The sequence below is a fragment of the Panicum hallii genome, chromosome 5, assembly GCF_002211085.1.
Source record: "Panicum hallii strain FIL2 chromosome 5, PHallii_v3.1, whole genome shotgun sequence".
Classification (NCBI taxonomy): Eukaryota; Viridiplantae; Streptophyta; class Magnoliopsida; order Poales; family Poaceae; genus Panicum; species Panicum hallii.
In genome coordinates this window covers 56,711,602-56,737,225 of record NC_038046.1, presented here as the reverse complement: position 1 = coordinate 56,737,225, position 25,624 = coordinate 56,711,602, and the positions used below count along the sequence as shown (strand labels likewise).

The following is a 25,624-nucleotide window of genomic DNA, read 5'->3' as shown; positions in this document are numbered from 1 at the left end:
CTATTCTAGTCCAGATTCTTCTCCACCAACGCCTACGCGGCGCCCGGCACACTCCACCGCCTTTCAGAATGTTCCACCGCCTTCCAGAATCCACCGCTCTGAGGCTCTCCCCACCAATATAAACCAACCCCTCCTGCCTCGTCACTCGACACACCAAGAATCACACAAGCGCAAGAGCAATCCACAGATCAGGGAACCAAGCAGCCCAGAGCGATTCAGTCAAGAGGAGAGACCGAGAGAGCGACATGGATGCGAGGATGTTCGGGCTGGAGACTCCCCTGATGGCGGCGCTGCAGCACCTGCTGGACGTTCCGGACGGCGAGGCCGGCGCGGGCGGCGACAAGGCCGGCGCGGCGGCGAGCGGCCCCACGCGCACCTACGTCCGCGACGCGCGCGCCATGGCGGCGACCCCGGCCGACGTCAAGGAGCTTCCCGGGGCCTACTCGTTCGTGGTGGACATGCCGGGGCTGGGCACGGGCGACATCAAGGTGCACGTGGAGGACGAGCGGGTGCTGGTGATCAGCGGCGAGCGGCGCAGGGAGGAGCGCGAGGACGCCAAGTACCTGCGCATGGAGCGGCGGATGGGCAAGTTCATGCGCAAGTTCGTGCTGCCGGACAACGCAGACATGGACAAGATCTCCGCCGTGTGCAAGGATGGCGTGCTCACGGTGAACGTAGAGAAGCTGCCGCCGCCGGAGCCCAAGAAGCCCAAGACCATCGAGGTCAAGGTCGCCTGAACGGATGAGCGAGGATCGATCGAACCTAATAAGTTCAGGGCAGTGCGAGTGGGGTGAGAGGATGGGAGCAGCGATGTGTGGACTGTGGAGGCATGAGTAGTAGTGAGTGTGTTCATGAGTGTTCCGCTCTTTTATGCCGTGCTCTGTTTGTGGTTTTGTGCTACGAAACGCAAGAGCTAATGTGAGCTGCTTTCTGAATAATTAAATCCGTATCTTGTTTATTTCTTGCTCTCCTTTTCTTTTCTGGATGAGGATCTCTGAATGACCGTCAACATATGGTTTCAAACATGAATACAAGCTTAGGACAAGCGAAAAAGGATCAATCTCGAGTAAGCAATATCTCCATAAAGATGTTTTGAATTCTGATGTGCCAAAAAAAATGTTTTGAAGGAATGGCCATGTTGCGGGCTACAGACAGTTTAGGGAAATATTTGCAGATAGTTTGGATGGTGTTGCGGTTCTGTTGCTCGCGGTGTGGAAAGCTACGAAATTAGCATTTGAGCACAATGTGATGAAGCCAAGCACGCCCAACGGGCTTGCCGTTCAGAACAAATTTAAGGCCCGTTATTAAACTGAAAATTGATCTATAATTGTGATGGTCTAATGGTGAGCGCTATCGATCTGGTAGCTGTTGCAGCAATAGTTTCAGCCCATACATGTTTTGCAGGGGTAATGCATGCGCTCATAGAGAATATGGCTTGTCAGTTCGTTGTGTTTCCGCTTCATATATCGAAGCAACACAAGCTTTTTGTTCTTCCTCCCCAGCCGGAGGGCTGAACTAGCCCAGATGTTTCTTGCGAAATCTCGGAGGGGTAGTCGGTAGAGTAAAAATTAGCATTTTTTTTAGCAAAACTTGACTGAAATCTAAAATTTTGAATGAACTTCATCCGAATAAGAATATAAATTACCGCTATATATTTACCGGGATGACCAATAGTGCTTGTCGAGAAAAATTTTAAATCGGCATCGTCGCTTGTTAGTATATCTTCTTATAACTGCACTAAATAGGGCCACATTCAGTGGAAAAAGAACCTTAAGGCAGAAAACTGGGTGTGCCATCGCCGAGTGAATGTGTCTGTCTAATCGTCTCATTGGCCGAGAATATCATCTTCCTAGGGGCGAAAAAAAGTTCAGATTCAAAGGTTCACAGAATCACAGTTTAAGAAGCGATTATAGAACAGAATTTCAAACGTAGAACAGAAGTGTCCAGAACTCTCCAGAATCAAAAGCGCAGAAAAGTGAGGCAGAAGCGCTCATAAATATCTCACCGGAAGAGAATGGATAAAGATAGGACCCCACAGGCACGTGTCATAACATAAGAGATGACAAGTGGGTCCAGAAAAATCAATTGTCTCCTGGATTTCCAACAGCAGAAGCTCTCATATATTCTAGATCCTTCCCCAGCATCACACCCGCGCCAACGCCGCTCCCTCGCCGCGCCCCGCGCTCGGTCCCTGTCCTTTCAGAACCTTCCATCGCCTTCCAGACTTCACCTTCCATCGCCGGCATATATAGCCAGCCCTCTCGCCTCGTCACTCCCGCACCAAGAATCACACGAACACCTGAGCAATCCGCAAATCAACAAAAACCAAACCACCAAAGCAGTCGAGAGAGGCCAAGATCCGCGGCGGCGAGATGGATGCGTGGATGTTCGGGCTGGAGACTCCCCTGATGGCGGCGCTGCAGCACCTTCTTGACGTCCCGGACGGCGAGGTCGGCGACAAGGCGAGCGCGGCGGGGAGCGGCCCCACGCGCACCTACGTCCGCGACGCGCACGCCATGGCGGCGACCCCGGCCGACGTCAAGGAGCTCCCGGGGGCCTACTCCTTCGTGGTGGACATGCCGGGGCTTGGCACGGGCGACATCAAGGTGCAGGTGGAGGACGAGCGGGTGCTGGTGATCAGCGGCGAGCGGCGCAGGGAGGAGCGCGAGGACGCCAAGTACCTGCGGATGGAGCGGCGGATGGGCAAGTTCATGCGCAAGTTCGTGCTGCCGGACAACGCCGACATGGACAAGATCTCCGCTGTGTGCAAGGACGGCGTGCTCACGGTGACCGTGGAGAAGCTGCCGCCGCCGGAGCCCAAGAAGCCCAAGACCATCGAGGTTAAGGTCGCCTGAGGGGATCATCAATCGAAGCTGGGAAGAGGTCAGAGCAGTGCAAGTGAGTTGTGGCGAGTGGTGAGGAGAAGGTCGCTCTGTGTCTTTCTACACCTTACCTATCAGATGTGCTTTTGTTGAGGCATGCTGGGCTTGAAACTTCGTAATGCAAAAGAGAATGTCTGTCGTCTGATGTTTTCTGAATAAGTATATCTGTGTTAATTTCTCTGTCCCCGTTACCTTTTCTGCCAAAGGGTCGTGTAAGAATGTCCCGACGAGTTAAATCGTCAATAAAACCAAATATGTTGGGGTAGAATTGAAAGAGAGGTTAACTTGAGCACTATGAACCAATTCAAAGCAAAACCAGGAGTAACTTGCCATAAAAATATGAAATCTCAATGTACCCAGGAAGTTACATTCAGATCTCCTAGAAGCGTGAGTGCAACGACGAATCTGAGATGGCAATTGCACAGGTCACAAATCTATGCTATAGCTGAATCTGAATCTAGGAGGTGGCCGTCCAGGTCAGAAACCAGAAGATAATAAAGGTTTGGCGCTGCGCGCGCGGGGGCGCCGTTCTTCTCTTTCCCTTGGACACAGCATGCTGCCTGCCTGTGCTAACCATCACCAGCATATAAATCCCTTTCTGATATCTTGTGCAGTACATTTGTCGACATGTATGGCGACACACATCCACGGACCTGGATTAAAAGGGATGAAATTTGTTAGGGAAAAAAGAGCAGAGTTGAACAGGGCAGAGATGGCTTTGCATCTTAAACAAGCCTTGTGTCTTTCTGATTGCAGCTATGAGCAACAGAGATTTATCCCTTGAGAAGTATCTTAACATCTCAACTAAGTTTATGTTTTTTTCCTGATCACTTCTTTCTTTATAAGCAATATATGTGATTCTTAGAACACATGCAGACCACCCATTAGCTACACTAACCAATTATGCGATTATTACAGCACATAGTTGCTTATATAATCTTGCACCATCTCTAGGTAAAACACCAAACTTATTGTCAGAAAAAAGATTACCTGCAAAAGTGTAGTTGGTATCTCAATGAGCCCCTGCTGCAAGAGATCTACACTTTGCAGACGTTCGAGAGGGACAGGAGTTATTACATACAACAGGCCTTTTTGAACATCAATGCCTCTTACAATCCCTGCAGAAGTACAACATCGTTATTGTTTGCATGAATTCAGCATAGATATCATAGAAAAATTGCATCCTGAGCTGCAGAAACCACATTATTTAGATCCCTGACTTTGTTCACAGCCTGCATGCTCTATCTAGATGAACTTCCCTCCACTGGAGATTGGTCGGGCCCAAAATTTCAATAACCAGCAATTTGAACTTACAAGCCAATTCTGGGCCCCGCTCCAAAATAAGCTAGCTATCCTAATCACAGATGTTTTTGCAGTGAAACTAAACAGCAAAACAAAAGGGCAGTCGACAGAAAGATTACCTAGCCCAACACAGTATGGGATTGATCTACTGGCCTCAGATACATTGGAAATTGCCAAACCAACTATTGTTGCATTCAGACTACGCCATATCTCACCAGCAGGTACCTGGGCAAAGAGTTACCATGTACATGTTCAGGACTTTCACCAACCATAAAGATACAAACTAAACTACAACCACATTTTCTGCCTTGCTTTAAAATCACAAAGAAGTCTGCAGTAGATCTTTGAGCATGCAAACATCCATGATGTTAACATTATAATTTTTGTCAATGACCAACTGTTAACACATAGACTGATGGCAAGAGCATGTTGCGGCAAGGTCAAAATGCTGGAGAAGGTTTATTACTCTATGTCTTCACATCTCTAGAATATAATTATTTGTTTGAAACTTTGTTCACAAGTTGAAATGATTTACAAGAATCGTCTGCAAAATGTTCAGCTTCAGGTGCCTTAATTTCTTGGCATTTCATCATAGGAAGGAAAAGCAAGAGGATAAACATGTCATTACCTCGCAATGAAGATGCACAACTGTAACATCTGAAAATGGTACTTGATAAGGTGGAATTGAAGCTAGGGCATAAGCAAGTTCCTTATTAGTTGATAGAGATATGTTGCTTGGAAAACATTGCTTCAAGAACTCCACAAGACGCCGTTCACGCATCCCACATGAATCTTTCTGAATTAACAACCTTGGCAATATAGAGATGATGTTAGCAATTGCTTCCTTAGAAGCTCATGTCATCACTTTCTGTAAAAATATACCTATAAACTCATCAACTGTAGGCTGTGTGCAAGCTGATGCATCTTAATAGTATGAAACAAAGTATTGAGTTTACATAATGATTAACACTTTAAAAACAAGATACTTGCAGAAGCGAATTTGTAAACAGATAGCAGTGCAAACATGAATAGAAAACAATCCTGGTCATCAGAGAAGCACAAAGATTTAGACAAAAGTTTTCAGCTCTATACAGATAGAGCCAAAAGTGGTATAAAGTTGCTGGTGAAGTATGGAATGCGTTATCTAATCAATATGGTAGAGAACATGTAAACTTGCTCAACAGAGCTATCATTTAATGGGCATAATCACTGTCATATGCAAATTCAGGTTTGAGTACATCCAGCCATAAACAGTGTAATGTTCTTAGGTACAAGTTTACATGAACATTTTCCAAGTACGAGGAAAACTATTTTATTTTCTTTAACTCTAAATTGAAAAAAAAGGATTACTTACGATCTATTCAAGGCATCATGAAATGCAGCATTGATGTTAATCATCTCAGGTCCTGTTTGCTCATCCTCGAGCCAAAACATTCCATCAGGGAGATTCTTGCTCTGCGCTGTGATGCGTATCTGAACAACAATTGTGGGGCAGATATATCTTAGCATCTCTACGAGCATATCGAAACCAGCACCTGCATTAACAAAACAAAAATACAAAAAGAGAAATGTTATATTTTCACGGAAACAAGTATGTGCTAAGACAAAGCAAATCAACTTTGGAATAACTAAGAGATACCTTTTACCCAGCCAGGAGTGTTGACAATTAGAGGCAGCATTTCATTCTCATCACACCGATATTTTCCAACGAAGTAGTCATACAAATGGAATAGGCAATTCAGATATGCTTCTGGATCTCTTTTTGAAGAAATGTCACCAAAGAAGCAACACCTGATTGAATTGAATTTGTAAAAAGGAATACATAGCCTTAGTGAAACGCAAGCAAGGATAATATAAGTTTGAAAATCCTAACAAAACATTCGCTCTGGTGAAATCTTAAAAATTATGCGGTGGCACTCACACACTGTTACAATTGTTTCAGTAAACAAACGAAGAAAACTCACAACAAAAATTCAGCACAAATTCCTAAAAGTGAAGAAGCAAGTTAAATTACAACCCTACAAGCTAATTACGATTTAATACCCCAAGACACAAATGAGAGCAGAAATTCGACACCTTTCTGCTTCCCGTAGAGTTGGGTTCAGCAAATCTGCACAAAAGCCAACCACCATCATGTCATTGAACCATGAACCCAGCTTTCGGTCAAAAATCCGCACACGTACGTATACTAACCTTCGAGAGCTTCGTCAACGATGTGGAAGGAGATGCACCCAGGCAGCGCGAACTCCGGCTGCCCCACGTCGGTGTCCAGATAAGCAACCTTCCCGTGCCTGCGGAGCGCCACGACACCAAAAGTTAAGAGAACCACTGGCATCGCCGACGGAGTCTTCAGGGGGAAGGGTTAGGGTTTGGCGGCGCGGTGACTTGCCTGGGGAGCAGCGCGTTGAGGAGGATGCGTGAGAAGGTGGACTTGCCGCTGTTCTTGGGCCCGCACACGACGACGACCGGAGGCGTCGGGTGGGAGGAGACGAGGGTCACGGAGGAGGCCCAGTCCGGCGGGACCACCGCCTCGGTGCGGGGCGCCGGCGAGGAGGGGCGCGGCGGTGTCCGCGTCGGCGTCGCGCGGGCGCCGGCGGCCATGCTTGATGCCTTGCCGTGGTTTCGCGAGTAGCAGCAGAGCGGCGCGACTACTACTTTCGGGCGCAATCCGGCCCGTCAAGTCTGGCATCGGACGGCGGGCGTAACGGCCTGCGTTCTCTCTACACCTTGGCCTCACGAGTTAGGCCCAAAAAAAGAAAAGGCTTCAAGAATAGTCATGGGCTGCAGACCAGCATGAAATTCAGCACTCGAGCTCGGCCCATTTCCATGAGACAAGATTCGGACAGAAACAACCTTACACAGTAGACCCACGTGGTACTTTTTAATTTCGTGTAATTTGAAAACAGCGCGTACGATAGTAGAACTCAGAGACCTTTGTTAAAACTCGTTTTAAATGTAAACTCCGGGTGATTAGTAGTAGAACTCAGAGACCTTTGTCCTGAGATTTCTCACGTGTCCACAAGTCCCCGGCGTCGCCGAGGAACAGCAAGACGAACCCACCGGCAGTGACGAGCAGGGCCAGGCCGTAGACGAGCACGCCCAGCGGCGGCGGCACCGCCGCCGCCGCGCGGCAGGCGAACAAGCCCGTCAGCGCCGTGGACAGCGCCCAGACCAAAACCCTGAGCCGGCCCCTCGCCTCGGCGGTGGGCGCCGCCTCGTGCCTGCCGACGCAGAGGAGCAGCAGCGCGAGGGCGGCGTGCGCGGCCGCGACGAAGGCCAGGTCCCGCGGCGCCCGCGCGAGGTGGGCGGCCGCGAGGACCAGGCAGGCGACGTGCGGGAGCCTGCGCAGCGAGCGGCTCTTCGCCTGCTCCGGCGACGTCCTCGGCCGAGCTGCTGCCTGCTTGCTGCCATCGTCAATGGCCATCAGTGGTGTGCTCGCGTGCACGTACAGTGGCTCGTGTGCCTTGTCTTGCAAACAGTAACGAAGGGAACGCCACCAAATTTATACTGGCTTGCTGAAAGCGTGAAGCATGGGAGACGTTGGCGGGAATTTCACTTGAAATTTAAACAAGGACGACGGACGTTGACCCAAGTCCACTTCTTGTTCTTTTTCTTTTTTGATGAAGTCCACTTCTTGTTCTAGGCACACAAGAATAACGCCACCTTTGATTCTTGATGCAGTTCGAATCCGATCCGGCCTCTCCTCCCTTTGAGATAAAATGGTAAAAAAGAGAGTAGAGAATCAGAGGCCTCTCCTCCCTTAGAGAAAGTGATCTTTCACCGAATTACAGTGCATCAAGCTTCTAACTTCTATCCAACAAGAAGCAGGTAAAAATAAAGCAGTCAACAGAGACCTGCTTCTTCTCCAAGCGAGGTGATGAACTCGACAGGCAGAAATTTCCCAGCCTTTCTAATCGCATCATCATCATCGATCGGCCGCGTTATCTCGGAATTGACTAATGGATCTAATTGACTAGAGGTGGTTCTGCTTGAGATTATCCGTTACGGCGAGGTCAGCGGTCGTAGCGTTTACACCGTAGTCCTTGGGATCTCTGGAATTGGCGCTGCACTTCCCGCTGCTCTGTTCTTGTTCCCATCGCTTACTCCGGTTTGGGTGGCGTGCGCGCCGGGCTAGGTGTCGCCTAGCTTTATCCGGTGAAGAGGGTGTGACCAGCAGAGAGGAACAAAGTACCCGACGTGCACAGTAATCTTACAAGCTTATCTTCACCTTTTTTTTAAAAAAAAGACAATTTTATCTTTTTAGGAGGACGGAGCCACGGGAGGGGATCTTGCAATCTGATAACATTCCCAGTCTCCTCCATTAATATATGAACGGCAAAGCTCTTGCCAGTTCCTTTAAAAAAATACAATCCCCGTCAAGATCAGGTGTGCCAATGGATTAGAACAGTTGATCGTTTCAACCGGCAAATTAACATTGTTTCGTGGAGAATTCTCACATATTTTTAGCACCTAAAGATGACTTTACTGAGTGGGAGTAATAGTTCCTGCTGTTGCTTCCGGCGCATTACAGTTTACATTTTTTGCTGTTGGAGAGCGCAACAAATTTTATACAGTACAAGTTATTTATTTGCTATTCCTTCCTTGCCAAAAAAAAATGGTACTTCTTGGTATGTTTTGAAGGATCACAAAAAAAAAGGATCATTGGAAATGCAAGTGAATACCTAATGGGTAATTTTGGACAACTTAATTCAATTTCTATCACATTTTCTTTGTCTTGATATTTAGATTAGTTCAATTAAATGAGTTTTGGTTCGAACCCAGATCCGAGAAAGCAGGACTTGCATCCATATTCTTAGTGCTAAAGTTTTGCACTCTTGGATGTTCATTTAAACACATGGGAAGTTTTTTTTTTCAAGTATTTAGAACAATGGTGCATGTATGTCCCCAACAACATTACTCTGTGCTGTAAAGTTGGAAAAATAAGTTTTATTGACAATAAGGAGATACAACTACGTTAACTGGATTACATCACAGATTCACATCTTTGTTTCATGAAAGAATGTACACAATTATTTGAAATGCCAAAAGAATAGAATAATAGCGAGATTTCCCAATTCCAGGATGTAGCAGTACATGCGCGCGGGCTTAAACACATGATGCATTAGACCTTCTCCTCCGGGGACTGCTGGTGCAAAGCCGTCGCCGACCGGCGGCCGGCATCAGCTTGGCCACGCCCGAGCTCCCCGTCGGAGCAGCGATCGGCGTCTTTGCTGAAGAAAAGGAAGTAGAACCCGAGTCCGAGGACCACCGCGGTGACCCCCCAGACGACAAGCTTCAGCGCCAGCCTCGGCATGGCGTCGGCGACGCGGGACGCGAACGTGTTGGCCAGCGCCACGGAGACGCCCCACACCCCGATCCTGAGCCACCGCCGCTCGGCCACCCTGGCGGCGGGGTCCCGCCGCAGCTGCTCGAGCCTCGCGACGCAGCACACGAGCAGGGCGAGGAGGAAGTATGCGACGAGCACGAACGAGAGGTCGCGGGAGCGGTGGCGCGCGCGGTACGCCGCGAACGCGAAGTTGCCGGTCACGACGAGGAAGAGGGCCACGGCGAGCGCGCAGCGTGCCGGGCGGCGCCAGCCCCCGCGCTGGACCGGCATCGTCTCGCCCAACCGATGCGGCTGCTGCTGTGGCGGCACTGACGATTCTTGCGCGACGGCGAACACGGGCTCCATGAACGGCGGCGACCGTGGAACAGGCACTGCGACCGCCGGTGATCGTCGGAAGTTCAGAGAGCTAGCTCGAGCTGCAGTTCGAAGTCGACGGGGTGTTGCAGTCGCAGGTGTGTGTTTGTTTCGTTGAGAGCTCCACTAGGAGACCGGTGCCTTTTATAGGAGCACAAGGCAGCCGGAGCAAGCCAAAGAAGTTTCAGAGAAAGCGCAGAGAAGCGGCGTGTTGATGTGCTCTAGCGCGTTGGTTTCCCGCGTCTCTTGGACGTGTCCATGGTTGGTCTGGTATATCTGAATGTGACAATAGACTATTCAGAAGAGAACTCAATATATTTTTCGGCGAGGTAGAAACCAGATCAATTTAAAATCACTTTTGGAGTTCAGATGTAATTTCCCTCCCTAGTTAAAAAAGTTGATTAGAAAGCCGTCACTACCACAAAACAGGCCATTGCACCCGGTTAAAACTAAGCACGCTACAAAGCACCTTGGTTTCAAATTCAAATTCTATCTTCCACATGTTTCAAACCTCAGACGTGTAAATATGGTAATCTTCGTGACATAACTACATAAGTTTGTATAAAGGGCGCTTCAGGATCTTACAAAGGTTGCACATCATCGGATACACACAAGCCACACTTTTCCACAAGACCACAAAGACAATCACAGAATATACGTACAGGTGAATCAAAAGACAGATCAGAAGTGCCCAAAAGAAGATGCTGAATTTGTGGACCAAAATCGCGAGTGCATGAGGATGTCTTTTCGGACTGATGACAGGAGCATTAAGGGGGCAAATATACTGATGTTTCTTGATGTCCGATAACACTAATGTCCCAATGTTCCTTGAGTAGACCATGAAAGGTGATCCTCCTAGATCCAATGTTAACAGTCCTGACACTTTGGTTACTTCGCCTTCTTGATAAGAGTTGAGGTACGGAATTCCGCGTCATCCTTAATGAAGCTCCACCAGAGATATGTGAGTGGAATGGTACTCGCATGCCACAGTGAGTGGGCATCGGCATAGCCCATGTACGGAGGAAAGTCATAGAGTTCAAGAAGCATAGCCAGCGCTCCACCAAAAACAACTGTCCAAATTTTGAGTCGTGATGGATGTCGGGTTACACCAGCCCAAACTGCCCACGTTAGAAGTTGAACCACAGCCATCACCACACAAACTTTCATGTTCCATCCTGACAAAAGATTCATCAGATAAACTTCGGAGTAGCATGCCTAAATATGTTTGTACAGATGCAACCGGTTTGTGTGAACCAAAACAGAGTAAAACCAACACTTAATCTGTTGTTCACTAATGAATAATGATAACATCTTGTGGTGGCTTTTGTTAACAAATCTATAGCTGTACATAAAGGAGGTATATATGGTTTGTTTAATACAAAAGACATGGTAAGCAGCGGAAGATTGCTAAATCTTTGAAAAATAAGCAATTGATATATAAGTGGGCTTGATCTTTGCATAGCGAGGGCAAATGGTTTAGCAACAAGTTAAAGCAACTTACCATAGTCAAGCTCGTAGAAGTTAAGATACAAGATGTGTGTTGTAACGAACGCCAAAATAGGGGCTGCAAACATCACCCTGGTAGCCTCATCCTTGACATTGAAAGCCCTTAGCAATGAAAGGATTAAAGAGTACCCAAGAAGAGCAACAGCTGAAGAGTAGTCTAATTTCTCAGTCAAGTCGATATCTCTACAGAATACGAATGATGAATTAGATACCGCAGATTACAGTAGTATCTCCAAGTTGCAGAATATCAAAGGCTTTGGAAAGTTCATACCTAGTATGGAAGATAGAGCTCCAGAACCATGCATTCATTGATAAGATTGCATAGATATGCCATAAGCTAGTGTATTCATAATAAGTTCTCTTGGTCTGGGGTCTAAGAGGCAATTTGTACTTCACTAGAAGGTAAAATGAAAGCCAGCCAACGAAGTGCATCAAGAGGTTGATGGCAGATAGTGCAGCTGAAAGGGGTTCCTGGCGAAGGATGTCAGAGTTAACTGAGGTGTCAACAAGAACTAGTGGTATAAATAGCTGTTTCACTGTGGATCATTTCAGCACAAGACATACCTGGAAGACAGAAATACGTAAGAACGGCCATTTTCCATGATATTTAACAGGGGTCAGACCGAGTGACTGGCGTTCGCCTTCTCTCTGCATCATACAGAAGTAACGACAGTCTGTCGTGCAGGTCAGTTGTTTCCACTGCATGTAAATCTGCTCCTGGTTGTACCAAGAACCTCCAACAGATGTGTCATTCTCTTTGTTCTGACAGTGGCTGATGATATTCTCCCCAATAATCCCTGTAGTTTGACACTCCTTCACGCAAGTTCTGAAGGATGATCAGCAGGATAAAGATTTTCATAAGCTTCTAAATAGTTGTAAGTTGAACTGTTGAAGTAGTTCACCACAATAAAGGTAATAAATAATCTCAACATGGCATCAACAAGGATAGACTCATAATGTGACATTTCTGTGCATACTTTATCTAAGGCAAATGGGAAGCTTAAACTACTAAAATCACTTCCGAATTCCAAGAGTGTTATCAGTATTAGCATATGCAAATGAAAGGAGTCTACAATAAATAAGTACGGCAAACATGCAAATAGGAATATAATAACCATGAAAGGCAAAAGGGATTATAAGCAAATCTCACAATAGTGATAAAAACAAGACATGAACACACATACTTGCTCCTCTGAATGTGGCACATATCTACTTAAACATGGAATTTAGAAATTTGGAGAACATAACATTGACCTGAGCTTGTACCCTTTTGGCAAGTGAACTAGCTAGGCTGCTTTTTAGTTCAACAAATGCATTGATTGAACTTCAGCGAAAGCTTCACATGCCTAGTTTTAGTCATCTAACAACACTGCACTGGAGGTAATACAATGGAAATCCTACCAGTTCTGTGGGGAGACATATCTACAGTCAGCACAGCAACGAATCCACACAAGCCATGCAATAGCAGCAGTAGTTCATCAGGACCATTGCCATGAAGGGCCAGATAAGAACATACATCCTAAGCACTAGTGTTTGTTTTTTTTTTAATTTGGATGTTGATAGTTGCTCTGCATTAGATTTCCAGAACCAGCTCTATCCAAAGACCTATCAATACATGATCTCAGACAAGCAATAAAGCAGTCAATAAGCAAACCATCTACCGCACTCTGTTGCATCCTCATTTCCTAATGTTGCGCCAAAGGGGCTAGCATACAGTATGCTGCTTTATATGTTGTTTAACTACTTATAGAAATGGATCTATTTGCGCTCAAATGAAATAAAATAATATAGGCATTCAATATGACAAATTTAAGCAAGATCCATAATGCAGGACCTAATGCTACCATCACGGATCAGCATCAGCTGCAGTTAGAACATATGCAAAGTTATACTTGATCAATTAATTGGGAAAAACATATTAGTCACTAGGTTAAATTCATCCTAAAACTGAGAATAGCATGTATAAGTTGCAGTTTGGAGTTCAATTAGAACAGATGTCCACGGCATGAGAGACAAATCACTATGAAAATTTCAGTTTATTCTATGAAATACTAGGAATATCAGTAAACACTACCAGAAAACATGTTATTCACTTCTGTCCTACTATAAAACAGTAACCCTTCAGAAAATTATACTCTGGTATAAAGTACATTCACTAGAATAGAAAGGACAACAGTACACTTAAAAGAATGTTGTGGTGGACAGGTATATTTGGAAGTCATGCTGATGAGCAAGAAGCCACACATGTAGGGTCTGTTCGGACTGAACCCCGAGGGAATGAGCCTGGCTTGTAGCCTCATTGGTGGCTTCCGCGTGCCTGTACCTTGTTTGCTCAGGTGCACCAAAAGTATTCGCTTGACATTCAGTGCATTGTTAATTGCTATTAGCTCTGCATTAAATGCTCAATGATGCTAATGTCCCACTCAGCCATGTAGATGCAATATTGCATGTCTTAATGACGCAATGATAATTTATTCATTTATATCAAAAAATGGTATGTGCTCCAGTACATCTAATCTAACAACAGTTTGAGATAATATGCTTTTTATAGCCAGCACATAGGTACATTAGCACAGAGTTCAATATCAGGCGTGCCAACCAAACAAACAACAGCCAGAGCAGGCAAAATGCATCAAAGTTTTAGGCTACAATTAGGCATCACTTTTTATCAGGCACAATGTTCGGGCCCCCAACCAAGTGGGCCCAAACCTTACTGTATTCTCACAGAAAAGCACAAACCAGAACCATTGATGGATACCAGAATCTGCAACACACTAGAGGATAGCATACATTTTAACTGAATATGGCTGGACTGGTTAATCCCTGGGACATACAAGCGAGAGGTGTTGAATGTTTGGGAACTAGTAATATAAAGTAGTGCACCTATAGTGGTCAACAAGGAGTTAATGACTATAGTGGTCAACAATTAGTAATGCTCTCTTCCTTAGAGAGCATTGGGGTATTTGTATAGACCTATGTGGGCACAGAATGACTTCAATTATCTTGATGTGATCCTTAAAATCCCAAGGTGGCAGGGCAATTTTTTTCCTGAATGACGATTACTATAAATGATGTAGGCTTATTAAGAAATGATGTAGGCTTATTAAGAATGGCATAGCAGGGCTTAACTCTGCCATTTCTAGTAAAGTTTATTTCATATTGCTCTGCATCTCTGCCACTTAAGGAAGAGATTCAGCTGCTTTACTATTAAAATGCGATCTATTTCCTCTCAAAAAAATTCAAAAAAATGCGATCTACTTTGGAGGAGCTCTGTTCAATTTGAATATGTTTCTATGTAGCAAACTAGGTAGCATGGGGTTTGCCATCAACCACAATATAAACAGTAACACATCTTTGCACGACAAGTGGAGCACCAGCAATAGGTCATTTCCAAGATTTACGATAATATAACTACTTAAAATGATTCATTTTCTAGAACGATGAACAAGAGTCCAAATATGCTGCCTCAGAAAATAAAATATATAAAGGCCTAAAAAAACTGTCCAACCATGAATATCTTCTGCAAAGGAAATAAGAAATACTGAAATCTCACAGCCTAGTCCCCGTATAAGGGCTCTGGATGCACCAGGATTGGCTTCACGTCTAGGCATAGACAATAATTCGCACAAGAATACATTACCACTGCTGGAGACCAGTCAAAATTGAAGAAACACACTGAGATGCGTCTCACCTGTACCGCGGATCAGCATCCCCGAGGCTAGCCTCGGCCGAGCTGAGCACCAAACCAAGAGCAAGGAGAGAAGCCAACCGAACAATCCAGCCGCTTCCACCCATCGCGGCGGACGCACCCTGGATCCTGCGATAGTTTTTTAGCGAAAAATCAAAGTTAGTGGGTACAGTACAGATGCATGTACTGCGTCAGATCCGAATACAACTAGCTTGGGTGCTCGGTTTCGCACGGAGAGAAGGAGCGTACCTGTTGGATGCTCGCCGCCGGCGAAGGGTCCGACGAAGACCTGGCGAGGCGAAGGGCGGCGCCGCCGTCCAGTCGCCGCCAGGAATGAAGGCCACGAGAGAGATGGAGCGTTTTCAATGTCTAATCGGCCCAACCCACGTGGGCGGGCTTGAGATTTTAGTTCCTGTTTCCTGTCCACACCCATGGGCTGAAACCAATGACTTCGTTTTCGAGTCCAAGGTTCAAACATGTGAAACTTGTATAAGAGAAACTTATAAATTCCTAAAAAACAGAGAGGAACTTATAAATTCTATCTTGGATCTATATAAGACCATCAACTTTATGCTCTTTCACTCCATGTACAGTCGTGCTGTAACATCGTGAGGCATTGATTGTTCAGGTTTCAATTAGAATTCCAATTGATTTATTTGGATTTCGATTAGAATTCCGATTGACGGATCAAAAAATCATTGCTTGCTTTAGAAATAGTAGAGATAAAAGTTACAAAATAGAATTATATGTATAAATAATTTTAAGATAGCGTTAATTGTACAATTAACAATATATTGTTAGTGAATCAAAAGTCAAAAATATTGTCCATGCTATTTTCCTTTCAAAATCAGTTTTTATCAAGATGCCTAAGCATACTACTTTTAAAATTCTAAATTCATTAATTGTCATTAATAAAAAGGAGAGTTGTCTATTGGACATCCGAGTGTTTGAAATAACATCTAACTTTTCTTTGCTTATTAGAGCGTCTCCAACAGGCTCGCCATCTGTATTTGGATCGGTAAAAAAAAAGAGAAAGGGCAGAAACCGGCATCCAGGAGGTTCGCCACCAACCTCCGCTTGCAATCCCACTCGGAATCCATCCCCCTCGCTAGGCATATTTGCCGAGGCCTCACACTTGCAATCTCGGCCTCCCCCTCCCAGAGACTCCTTTCCCGCGCTACTTTCCGCTGCTCGCCCCCTCCCGTCGGTGCGCCGTTGAGCTAGCACAGCTCCTGCCGGCGGCGCCGTCGAGCCCACGCAGCTCCCGCGCCCCCTCCCGCTGGTGCGCCGTCGAGCTAGCGCCGCTCTTGCCGGCGACGCCGTCAAGCCTGCGCCATGAGGCTGCGCCCCCTCCCGCTGTTCGACGCCGAGGGCTAGGTGCTACGCGGGTGTGTGTTTCCCTTAAATTTTGGTGCTCCATGGAGGCAAGGGAGTTGGCTCTGCTCGGGGCATTGGCTGCTGGACCTCGGCTGGGAGGCAGAGGAGAGGGCACTGGTGCTACTCTGCTGGCCGTGGGGGAAAGTAGAGGGGGAGGGGAGCTGGGCTGCCGTTGCCGCCGGTGGCATGGATAGAGAAGAGGAAGAGGGTGGCGGCGTCGGCTGCTAGTGGAGAGGGAGAAGGTGGAGGTGTCATGGCCGCGGGGGAGAGGAGCCGAGGTGGAGGTGAGCTCGGTAGATTTAAAGAAGAACGGGTGATTTGAAATTTTGAATATGGATAGTTAAGGATTTGGCTAGTCTGCTGGAGTGTACCTAACTATGGAGAGTGAATCTTAGCTAAATGGATAATTAAATGGGAATATGGAGAGTGAGATTTGGCTAGACTCTTGGAGATGCTCTTACACCTCCGCTTGCCTTGCCTCTCCACCCTACTCTGCTGCTCATTATTATCATCCCACCATCTGACCAAACGCAGGCTACCGCCTTAATTTTTCCGTTCTTCCTCGACTCCGGTGAGCCATTTTACAACACAATTGCCTCGCACCCGCTCCTGCTGGAGATGCTTTTACCACTCGATCGTTCCATTTAAGATGTCAACAAGATACCCTTGCTATAGCCTTGCTCACCCGCCTTCCTTCGTCACCCTAGCCGTTATGTTCCTCACCGTCTTGCCTCACACTTAGCACCCTTTTCGGGCCGACTTGTCTAGGGACGTCTATTCCTTGCTGCGTGCGATTGGAATCATCCAATCGCAGCAGCCGAGCGCCCCCGCCTCCCCCGGCTCAGGCGGCGCCCTCTACCGCCGCTGCCGCTAACCACTCTCGCCGCCGCGCCGCCCTTCCACCGCCGTCACCTTCTCCTCGCCCCAGCCGCCGGCCACCGCCCACCAGGGGTCCTGCCCTGCCCGGCGGCGGCGCTCTTTACCCTCCGCCGGCCGAACCGTCGCCGATGCCCGTCCTCCGCCGCCTCCGATCCCCCTCCTCTTCTATAGCTGGAGGCCATTGAAGCCCCTCGCACCCCGTAACCCCGAATCCTAAAACTCCCCCGCCTCGTCCACCACCCCGACCGCCAAAGACCTCGCGGGTGGTCGCTCCCCCCACCTCCCACCCCTCCAGCGGCCGCTCCACCCCTTCCCCTCCCCCCTCCTCTAACTCGCTGGCGGCCGCTCCCCCCTCTGCGACGGCTCTCCTCCCACCGTGCGCACGGTATATAGATTTTCCCGACTTGTCTAGGCCGACCTTTCTTCCGATCCATGCCCGCCACGCTCTCTTCGTGAAAGCTCCCTCATTGACAACCTCCAAAACCTAACCCGGTAACCCAACATCACCGGAGAGTCGCCGGGGACTGAAAAGATGGCTCAGACCGTCAGACGTGGTGGACGCCGGCACGAAAAGGAACTGGTTGTTCAGCCCGGCTATCCAAGAAAAACGTCGAGGAGACAGAGAGCCCTCGTTTGCAGATTTTTTTCTGCGATGATTGAAAGAGTGAGAGCCAACCACAAAGCCGGACCGGAGTCGACAGTCGAGCGCTGTTCGCCATGTGTGTATGACCATCATATCACAGCCGTGCTCCTCCGCACCGCGGCCCGTCTCCGTCAAGGTGGTAGCCGCGCCGATGACTCGTCTCCCGTCGTCTTCCCCCGTCTCATCCGGCGCTTCCAGACTTCCAAGGTTGCGTGCTCGGATTGCGTTTCGGAGAGGACGAAGCGGACGATTGGCAACGAACTCCCCGCGCCCACGGGCCACCCCCGCATCGTCAAAACAGTCATCTTCCCCTCCACGCAAGTCCAGCTCCAAGCGACCCGATCATCATCCCAACGGTGATGGCGTCCGCCTCCCTCCCGGCGCCCGCTCCCGGCCGCGCCGAGCTGCTCAAGGCCTTCGAGGAGTCCCGCACGGGCGTGCGCGGCCTCGTGGAGTCCGGCGTCTCCACCGTCCCGGAGATCTTCCGCCACCCGGACCCCTACGCCTCCATCCCGCTCGCCCCGCTCGGCGTCTCCATCCCCGTCGTCGACCTCTCCCTCCCCTTCCCCGACGCCGCCGCGGCCGCCGCCGAGGCCGCCCGGACCTGGGGCTTCTTCCACCTCGTCAACTACCACCACGCGCTCCCGCAGCCCGCGGACGGCGGCGGCGGCGAATACCCCGCGCGCGCCCTCGCCGCGGTGCGCGCCTTCAACGAGCTCCCGCCCGCCGAGCGCGCGCCGCACTACGGCCGCGCCGTCGACGGCGGGGTCAACTACTCCACCAACGTCGACCTGTACAACTCCCCCGCAGCCAGCTGGCGCGACACCATCCAGATCTTGCTCGGGCCCAACCGCCGGCCCGACCTCGCTGCCCGGATCCCGGCCGTCTGCAGCGCCGAGGTGCTCGAGTGGGAGGCGCGCGCCACCGCCGCGGCGCGCGCCGTGATGGGGCTCCTCTCCGAGGGGCTCGGGCTCGGGCCCGCCGCGCTGGAGGAGGCGTCCTGCCTCGAGGGCAAGGTCATGGCGTGCCACTACTACCCGCATTGCCCCGAGCCCGAGCGCACCATGGGCATCGTCCCGCACACGGACCCCGGCGTGCTCACCGTGCTCGCGCAGGATGAGATTGGTGGCCTGCAGGTGAAGCACCAGGATGAGGAAGGGAGAAGCTGCTGGGTGGATGTGAAGCCCGTGCCGGGAGCGCTTGTGATCAACGTCGGGGACCTCTTGCAGGTAAGATCTTTTTTTATATATGCTTTGCGAACGTAGCCAATTACATTCAACTGTCAAACTCCAGTTACAATTAAAATTTCTCAATTCAGTGTTCTGCCAATTCATCAATTCAGTTGAGTCTGTATCATTTGGGAACTTTTCAAATGTTCTTTCCTTGATTTTCAGGGTGCAACTTTAACCACCATTTCTCGCGTTACAACTTATTGTATTCACACATGACTACGGAGCTTTGTTATGTTTTCAAAACAAATCTAAACATAAGATTGTTGTTATGTTTCCAAATCAAACATTTTTAAAATACGACTCTAGGGAGTTTTGTTAAGCAGCTTTAGAATGCCACGGCATGGTCTCAGCTAACATTTTGTTTCCCTACCCTATCCTTTCATCAGATAATGTCTAATGACAAGTACCCGAGCGTCGAGCACCGGGTGACCATGAACACACGCGAGGAACCCAGAGTCTCAATCGCCATCTTCTTCAGTCCCGGAAAGAGAGGGGACTCGATCTTCTACGGGCCATTGCCAGGCCTGGTTTCTTCGGAGAACCCACCCAAGTACAGGAATTTCACCATGGGCGAGTTCTTTGGGACCTTCTTCTCGCGAGACCTTGCGAGCAAAGCTCTAATCGATCACTTCAAGCTGTAACGCAAGTGGTGACTGTCTAGTGTCGACCCAAAAAATTCAGACCTGTGTAGTGTAGAGCTGTGTGCGGTTGCTGGTAATGTAAAGAAATTGTTCTGGCTCAGAACAGTCATGCTAGATTTGGCTCCCGTTTCGTTTTCCTCTTCTGTCGTGTGCTTGCCATCTTACCAAAGGAAACAGCTTGAAACGAAGTTCCAAATTCATACACGCGATACACACAGCTTCAAAATAGTTCAAATGTTAACACAGTTGATTTAGCAACAGACTACCACAATTATGTCCAATACTTAGAAGTTCATAGACATATAAACTAGTACTACGCATAGCAGGTTGTCCAATACTTCGGAATTCTGAGCCATAGGAGCCTACTATACCATACGAGCTCCATCTTGGGAAAAACGTCCATTGGCTATATTACTTAAGTGAAGGGATGAACCACAAGAGCTGGTCTCGCTGGGGCCGCCGGTAGTAGTGGTCATTGCGGCCTGGGCCAATTTCAAGGGTTTCGACAAGCTCCTTTGTACTATGCTCAAGGTTGAACGCGCACAGGCTGTTGTGGATGTCGATGAAGTAGATGCAGTTTGCTTTCAGGTTAGGGTGGTCCTTGGCCGGGAAACAGAACGAGTTGTAGTGGCTCACAAACAGTGCAAGATCCCCAATGTTATCGGTCTCAACCCAGGAAAAGGTCCCCTTGTCCAAGGTACAGACAGCAAACTTGTTCTGACTCTGGCGCTTAACCCTTACCAGATCACCAGCTGGGGTCTCCACCAGACAGCGAAACCTCCACTGATGCGTGACTTCCTCATCTGGCCATGCACGGGGCGGCTCTGCCCACAACTCAACTGTACCACAATTAACACAGTTGATTTAGCAACAGACTACCACAATTATGTCCAATACTTAGAAGTTCATAGACATATAAACTAGTACTACGCATAGCAGGTTGTCCAATACTTCGGAATTCTGAGCCATAGGAGCCTACTATACCATACGAGCTCCATCTTGGGAAAAACGTCCATTGGCTATATTACTTAAGTGAAGGGATGAACCACAAGAGCTGGTCTCGCTGGGGCCGCCGGTAGTAGTGGTCATTGCGGCCTGGGCCAATTTCAAGGGTTTCGACAAGCTCCTTTGTACTATGCTCAAGGTTGAACGCGCACAGGCTGTTGTGGATGTCGATGAAGTAGATGCAGTTTGCTTTCAGGTTAGGGTGGTCCTTGGCCGGGAAACAGAACGAGTTGTAGTGGCTCACAAACAGTGCAAGATCCCCAATGTTATCGGTCTCAACCCAGGAAAAGGTCCCCTTGTCCAAGGTACAGACAGCAAACTTGTTCTGACTCTGGCGCTTAACCCTTACCAGATCACCAGCTGGGGTCTCCACCAGACAGCGAAACCTCCACTGATGCGTGACTTCCTCATCTGGCCATGCACGGGGCGGCTCTGCCCACAACTCAACTGTACCATACATATCACACGTGTACAGCCGGCCTCTATGCTTGATGATATCATCCAAAATGTGTTTTGATTCGACCGATGACCAGTTATTAGATCCTTTTCGTGTTATTTTATAACCTTTCTCGTCACCGTAGAGGACAGCAACGATAAAATTCCTCTCGTTCATTTCAAGCAGCTTGGCCTTAGCGAAGGTCCTGCGTCCGATTGGGGGGAGTTGGATCTGGCTGCCACTGATGGGGTTAACCAGTTGCATGGTTCCATAAGTTTGACTGAAGTAGATAAGCCATCCATTCAAAGAACCAACTGGAGCCCAGACAGATCCAAAAAATGAAGCAGTACTAGGGAGGCGGATGTTTTGATTCTTTTTTTCAGGAATGCAGAAAAACTGAGCACCAAGCGGATTCGGATTTTGGGGCAGCATCAGCCATGGGTCCACCCTTGGACTGTATGAAACATCCTTGCAGACATGGTTCCAAGATGTGCACACAGCACGAAATCTGATGTAATCAGGGATTGCAAGCTTCTTTATTATTATACCAACAATATCAGTTTGAAGAGTAGCCCAATCTGCCATGCCACTAGAAGTAATTTCTTGGCGCCTGAAAAATTAACCTTTTATCAGCAAGTGCCATGAGCCCATGATCATTGACACTTGCAATATAATAAAGACACCAATTTCTAGCGACAAGTTTGTGAACTGGTACTAAAAATAACACTAATGTTATCAATATTCAGTATCTAATCCAGTCAAACTGAGTTGAATTCACATTATATTGCTGATAGTGATAGGTACAAAAAAGAACATTTAGATACATAGGTAGAAAACCATTTGACATGCTGCTCTCATTTACATGACTTCAAAAAAAAAATCTGTGAACCGTTAATCATTCGCACGAGAAAAATTGACAATCACATTCATCAAGCTTAGCGTATAATTCATCTATATATACGAATCTTTAGATAATATAACCTTGTGGACAGGCATGGGCATGCCAGCTTAATGCATGATTTTGAATCAAAACTTGTTCTTTGACTCCTTTCTATTAGAACAAAGCAATAAAAGCATGCGCTAGGTAACCCATTTTAATATTATTGTTTCAATCAAACAACAGTGAGCTCAAGACTGAAAAACAAATCATCAATGTGAGAGAATTACATCAAATGTAACTTAACCAAGTCTGTGTACCTTGGCACCTTTGCAGACATGCCACTATTAACCAGTTAGCTGTTGTAGAAGCCCAAACTTGACAACAGGAGTGGACCAAAAATATCTAAGAACTTCAGCAGAATGAGGAGGAGCGAGCATGTCCTGTTGCTTTAAGACAAGTGGCAACATGAATTATCATAATTGACTGAAGGGAGAATAAAAAAATAATCAGCACTTCAGCACTCAAATAGCTTGAAGGAGGACCTTTCAGTCTAAGTATTGCTAGCTTAACAAAAATCCATCATGTCCTCTGTTACTGGTACAAAAGTATTCAATCCTAAAGAATTGGTTTGTTTCTATCACCAGCATTCAACTTCAATGGCATAGCATGCAGTCAGTTTATTTTTCCAAAATACATATTATCTCTTCACCCAATTTTTTTTCCTACATATATGTAAGTAAATAAAACATTGCAAATTTAGCAGTCTGAATTATGAAACCATCTAGTCTTTTTATGGTTTACATTCTAGACCATACAAGATGAGAATTATAAAAGGCAAACAAAGTCAGTTACCAAAAAGATGGGGTGATAGGTACCATCACATTAAGAAATAAGGATCAAGTCGTTGAAGATGATAATTTCCTGTAAACTGTGTTGTAAACAATGGACTAGGTGGGCAGCAGGATGTTGCCTCACAGCTGATGGCAGATTAGGTGGGCTCCGTGGCCATCTTGGCAGTGATAGGGCGTCTAGGCGGCTGATTAATGATGGTGATATGCTGCTGCTCTAAGGGTGTTTCTTTTTGGTACGATCCTTGCAGGACTACAGAAAGAACGAAATTTTATGAACATCCTGACACTAACGATGAACAAATCACTCCAATCCTTTGGATCGATCATAATATGGGTAACCAACCAGAAACATCAGCAGCGATCACGGTGCATGTTAAGGGCCGTCAGTCTCTAATGATAGCAAATACATGCATCGAAACACCGGAACGGCAGCATGATTGCAATTCACACCACTGGAAGATGGAGAACTCAAGAACGCCTAAAATCCCACGCCCCAAACCCTACGTAACCCCCAATCGACCACCCCAGACCCACGTCCCCGCCGCCCAAAACCCCGATCGGCGCCGCACGACCTCGGATGGATCCACTGATCACCAAGGAACCCTAATCCCCTAACTAAGTCAATAACTTCCAATAAATCTCGAAATCAACCGATCAAACGGTCTGCACACCACAGGAAGCCAAGAATCGGAGGGGGTGAGGGTGGGAGAGGGGAGGACGCCATCGGATCTCACCTCACCGCCGAGATCAACAGTGATTGCAGGAGCCGCGGGGACGAGCAGAGGATGCAGTGGGGATTCTCGGGGAAGAGCTCAAGAGCAGTCGACGAGGTGGGGCATTTCCGGGCAATTTCTCGGGGAACCCGCGGCACGGAGAGAGGCTGGGATTGGAGATCGGTTGCCTGCAATGGGGCCCGCCCAAGGGACTTTGACAGGTACTATGTTTGATTTGGACATTGCCAGTTGCCACATTGGTCCCCCGTGCGATCCACGGTGGTTTATTTTTCTTTTTTTTTTAAAAAAAAGAAATTTCTTTTTCGTTTCCCCTTCCCAGTTTTATGCCTTTATGCAGTGCATCGGCACGAAAGACATATGGCATTCAGCATTCTCTTTTGAGTCCTACTGTGACAAACTGACAATATAAAGTACAAAGCTACTTGACAAGCTAACTTCATGCTAAAATGTCTCGCTAATTATGCATTGTTATAGACAGAAATATGGAAATTTTAGGTGACAAAGAATGAATGAGGATTTCTCATGTACCGTGTCAACGAGAAAAATTAAAAATCTGTTTGGATGGGCTAAAGTTGACAGCTAAACTTTAGCACCTATTAGCACTTATATTTTTTCTAAAATTTTTAAGTCTTGATTAAAATTTAGCTTACTTTATTAGCACTCTTGTTTGGATGACTAGTACTACAATTTAGCATTTTGAGGCATTAGCACTTGGATCCAAATAGCCACAAGTTCCAAGCAAGTCAAGATCTATTTGGGACCCATGCTAGTAGGATGATGACGGCTTATGTATGGCACTACTCAGTCATAATAATGGTTCTGAAAATGACATTTATATTTATGTAAACAGTATATATGAAAAAAAAGAGTGGCTTAGGGATTAACAACTTTTTCATGGTGGTGGTAGATTTGGTGCCGCGTGTAATCCATTGTAGTATATTTTTTTCCTAACTTTATGTAGTGGAATTAGCACGAAAGGTACGTCTGTTTGGTCATTGACATGTAGGCCTCATGGTACACTTGAATTCTCCCATCAAAATTCATTTTCCAACTTTCGTCTCTTTGGGCTCCTATTTTGATAACACTACTACTAACTATACACTTTCATATACGAGAATTAAGGGAAATGTGGATGGCATATATGAATAAGGATTTATTTAAAGAAAAATAATGAATAATCATTTCTTATATACTATCATATCAACGACAATTTTTCTGGAAAACTGTCAACAACAAATTTAGCCCCAAACGATAAAAAAAGCGTCGCGTACCACCGTGATTGGGGCCTAATGAGCATCATACGCTGCTCGGGATGGTGGTGTTACATATAGTCGGTGTCGCACTGCTGGATGACAGGATGATCATGAAAGTTCCGAAGTTGAGATTTACCCAAAAAAATAAAATAAGTGACTGGATTTTTAGGTACTTGTATGTCCGTGCGCTGCCGGCCCATAGGAAGGCCCATACACTTTTAACAAATCAGGCCGAAGCAATCCATCGTGCTCGCTTCGCAATTTCCCCCAAATCTGGCGCGCGCACGGGGTACTGGTTTGGCGCCACGCCGCCGCCACATGCTGCTTCTTCTCCCCCATTGAAAACACAAAATTTTCCCCGCAAACCGCAGGCGCGCCGCGGCCGAAACACACCGCCGATTCGAAATTTCAAAACCAAAACAGAAGACGCCGTCGCCTCCCATAGTCCCATGACTCCCACTTCGACTTCCCACCGAACCGAAATGTTCCTCAGATTCCTCCGCGCTCTACCCCTCCAACAGTTCGCGAAATTTTTTCGAGCTCGCGAGATCTTTAAACCCGTCTTCCCTCCGGGCCGAATCCCCGCGCCAAAAGGGTCTTCTCCTCATCCCAAA

The 25,624-nt window shown here is 47.4% G+C and overlaps 8 protein-coding genes across 8 annotated transcripts; 3 read left to right on the top strand and 5 right to left on the bottom strand.

Annotated features, from left to right (window-relative positions):
* The first annotated feature begins 76 nt into the window (after positions 1-76).
* LOC112893808 (17.5 kDa class II heat shock protein) lies at positions 77-745 on the top strand. The gene has a single exon (XM_025961308.1). It carries the CDS (start codon positions 246-248, stop codon positions 735-737), a length of 492 nt encoding a protein of 163 aa, XP_025817093.1. The 5' UTR covers positions 77-245; the 3' UTR covers positions 738-745.
* Positions 746-2,168: 1,423 nt separating this feature from the next.
* LOC112895118 (17.5 kDa class II heat shock protein-like) lies at positions 2,169-3,060 on the top strand. Its single transcript, XM_025962997.1, has one exon. It carries the CDS (start codon positions 2,373-2,375, stop codon positions 2,853-2,855), a length of 483 nt encoding a protein of 160 aa, XP_025818782.1. The 5' UTR covers positions 2,169-2,372; the 3' UTR covers positions 2,856-3,060.
* Positions 3,061-3,185: 125 nt separating this feature from the next.
* On the bottom strand, positions 3,186-6,864 carry LOC112895117 (polynucleotide 5'-hydroxyl-kinase NOL9). The gene is made up of 9 exons (XM_025962996.1): positions 6,574-6,864; positions 6,378-6,475; positions 6,261-6,294; positions 5,824-5,975; positions 5,539-5,719; positions 4,813-4,993; positions 4,304-4,409; positions 3,873-4,000; positions 3,186-3,535 (listed from the first exon to the last, which is right to left on the bottom strand). The coding sequence occupies exons 1-9, from the start codon at positions 6,783-6,785 to the stop codon at positions 3,452-3,454; spliced, it is 1,176 nt and encodes a 391-aa protein (XP_025818781.1). The 5' UTR covers positions 6,786-6,864; the 3' UTR covers positions 3,186-3,451.
* A 255-nt stretch (positions 6,865-7,119) lies between these two features.
* On the bottom strand, positions 7,120-7,608 carry LOC112892852. Its single transcript, XM_025959959.1, has one exon. The coding sequence runs from the start codon at positions 7,606-7,608 to the stop codon at positions 7,168-7,170; it is 441 nt and encodes a 146-aa protein (XP_025815744.1). The 3' UTR covers positions 7,120-7,167.
* Positions 7,609-9,111: 1,503 nt separating this feature from the next.
* LOC112894916 lies at positions 9,112-9,990 on the bottom strand. Its single transcript, XM_025962759.1, has one exon. It carries the CDS (start codon positions 9,874-9,876, stop codon positions 9,307-9,309), a length of 570 nt encoding a protein of 189 aa, XP_025818544.1. The 5' UTR covers positions 9,877-9,990; the 3' UTR covers positions 9,112-9,306.
* Positions 9,991-10,386: 396 nt separating this feature from the next.
* On the bottom strand, positions 10,387-15,487 carry LOC112894408 (post-GPI attachment to proteins factor 3-like). The gene is made up of 6 exons (XM_025962109.1): positions 15,329-15,487; positions 15,083-15,208; positions 11,956-12,217; positions 11,663-11,862; positions 11,387-11,574; positions 10,387-11,060 (listed from the first exon to the last, which is right to left on the bottom strand). Exons 2-6 carry the CDS (start codon positions 15,184-15,186, stop codon positions 10,774-10,776), a joined length of 1,041 nt encoding a protein of 346 aa, XP_025817894.1. The 5' UTR covers positions 15,187-15,208; positions 15,329-15,487; the 3' UTR covers positions 10,387-10,773.
* Positions 15,488-18,190: 2,703 nt separating this feature from the next.
* LOC112892127 (1-aminocyclopropane-1-carboxylate oxidase homolog 4-like) lies at positions 18,191-19,990 on the top strand. Its single transcript, XM_025959213.1, has 2 exons — positions 18,191-19,207; positions 19,597-19,990. The coding sequence occupies exons 1-2, from the start codon at positions 18,338-18,340 to the stop codon at positions 19,849-19,851; spliced, it is 1,125 nt and encodes a 374-aa protein (XP_025814998.1). The 5' UTR covers positions 18,191-18,337; the 3' UTR covers positions 19,852-19,990.
* A 39-nt stretch (positions 19,991-20,029) lies between these two features.
* On the bottom strand, positions 20,030-23,922 carry LOC112892851 (F-box protein At2g05970-like). Its single transcript, XM_025959957.1, has 4 exons — positions 23,758-23,922; positions 22,490-22,612; positions 20,879-21,902; positions 20,030-20,700 (listed from the first exon to the last, which is right to left on the bottom strand). Exons 2-4 carry the CDS (start codon positions 22,507-22,509, stop codon positions 20,263-20,265), a joined length of 1,482 nt encoding a protein of 493 aa, XP_025815742.1. The 5' UTR covers positions 22,510-22,612; positions 23,758-23,922; the 3' UTR covers positions 20,030-20,262.
* Positions 23,923-25,624: the final 1,702 nt, after the last annotated feature.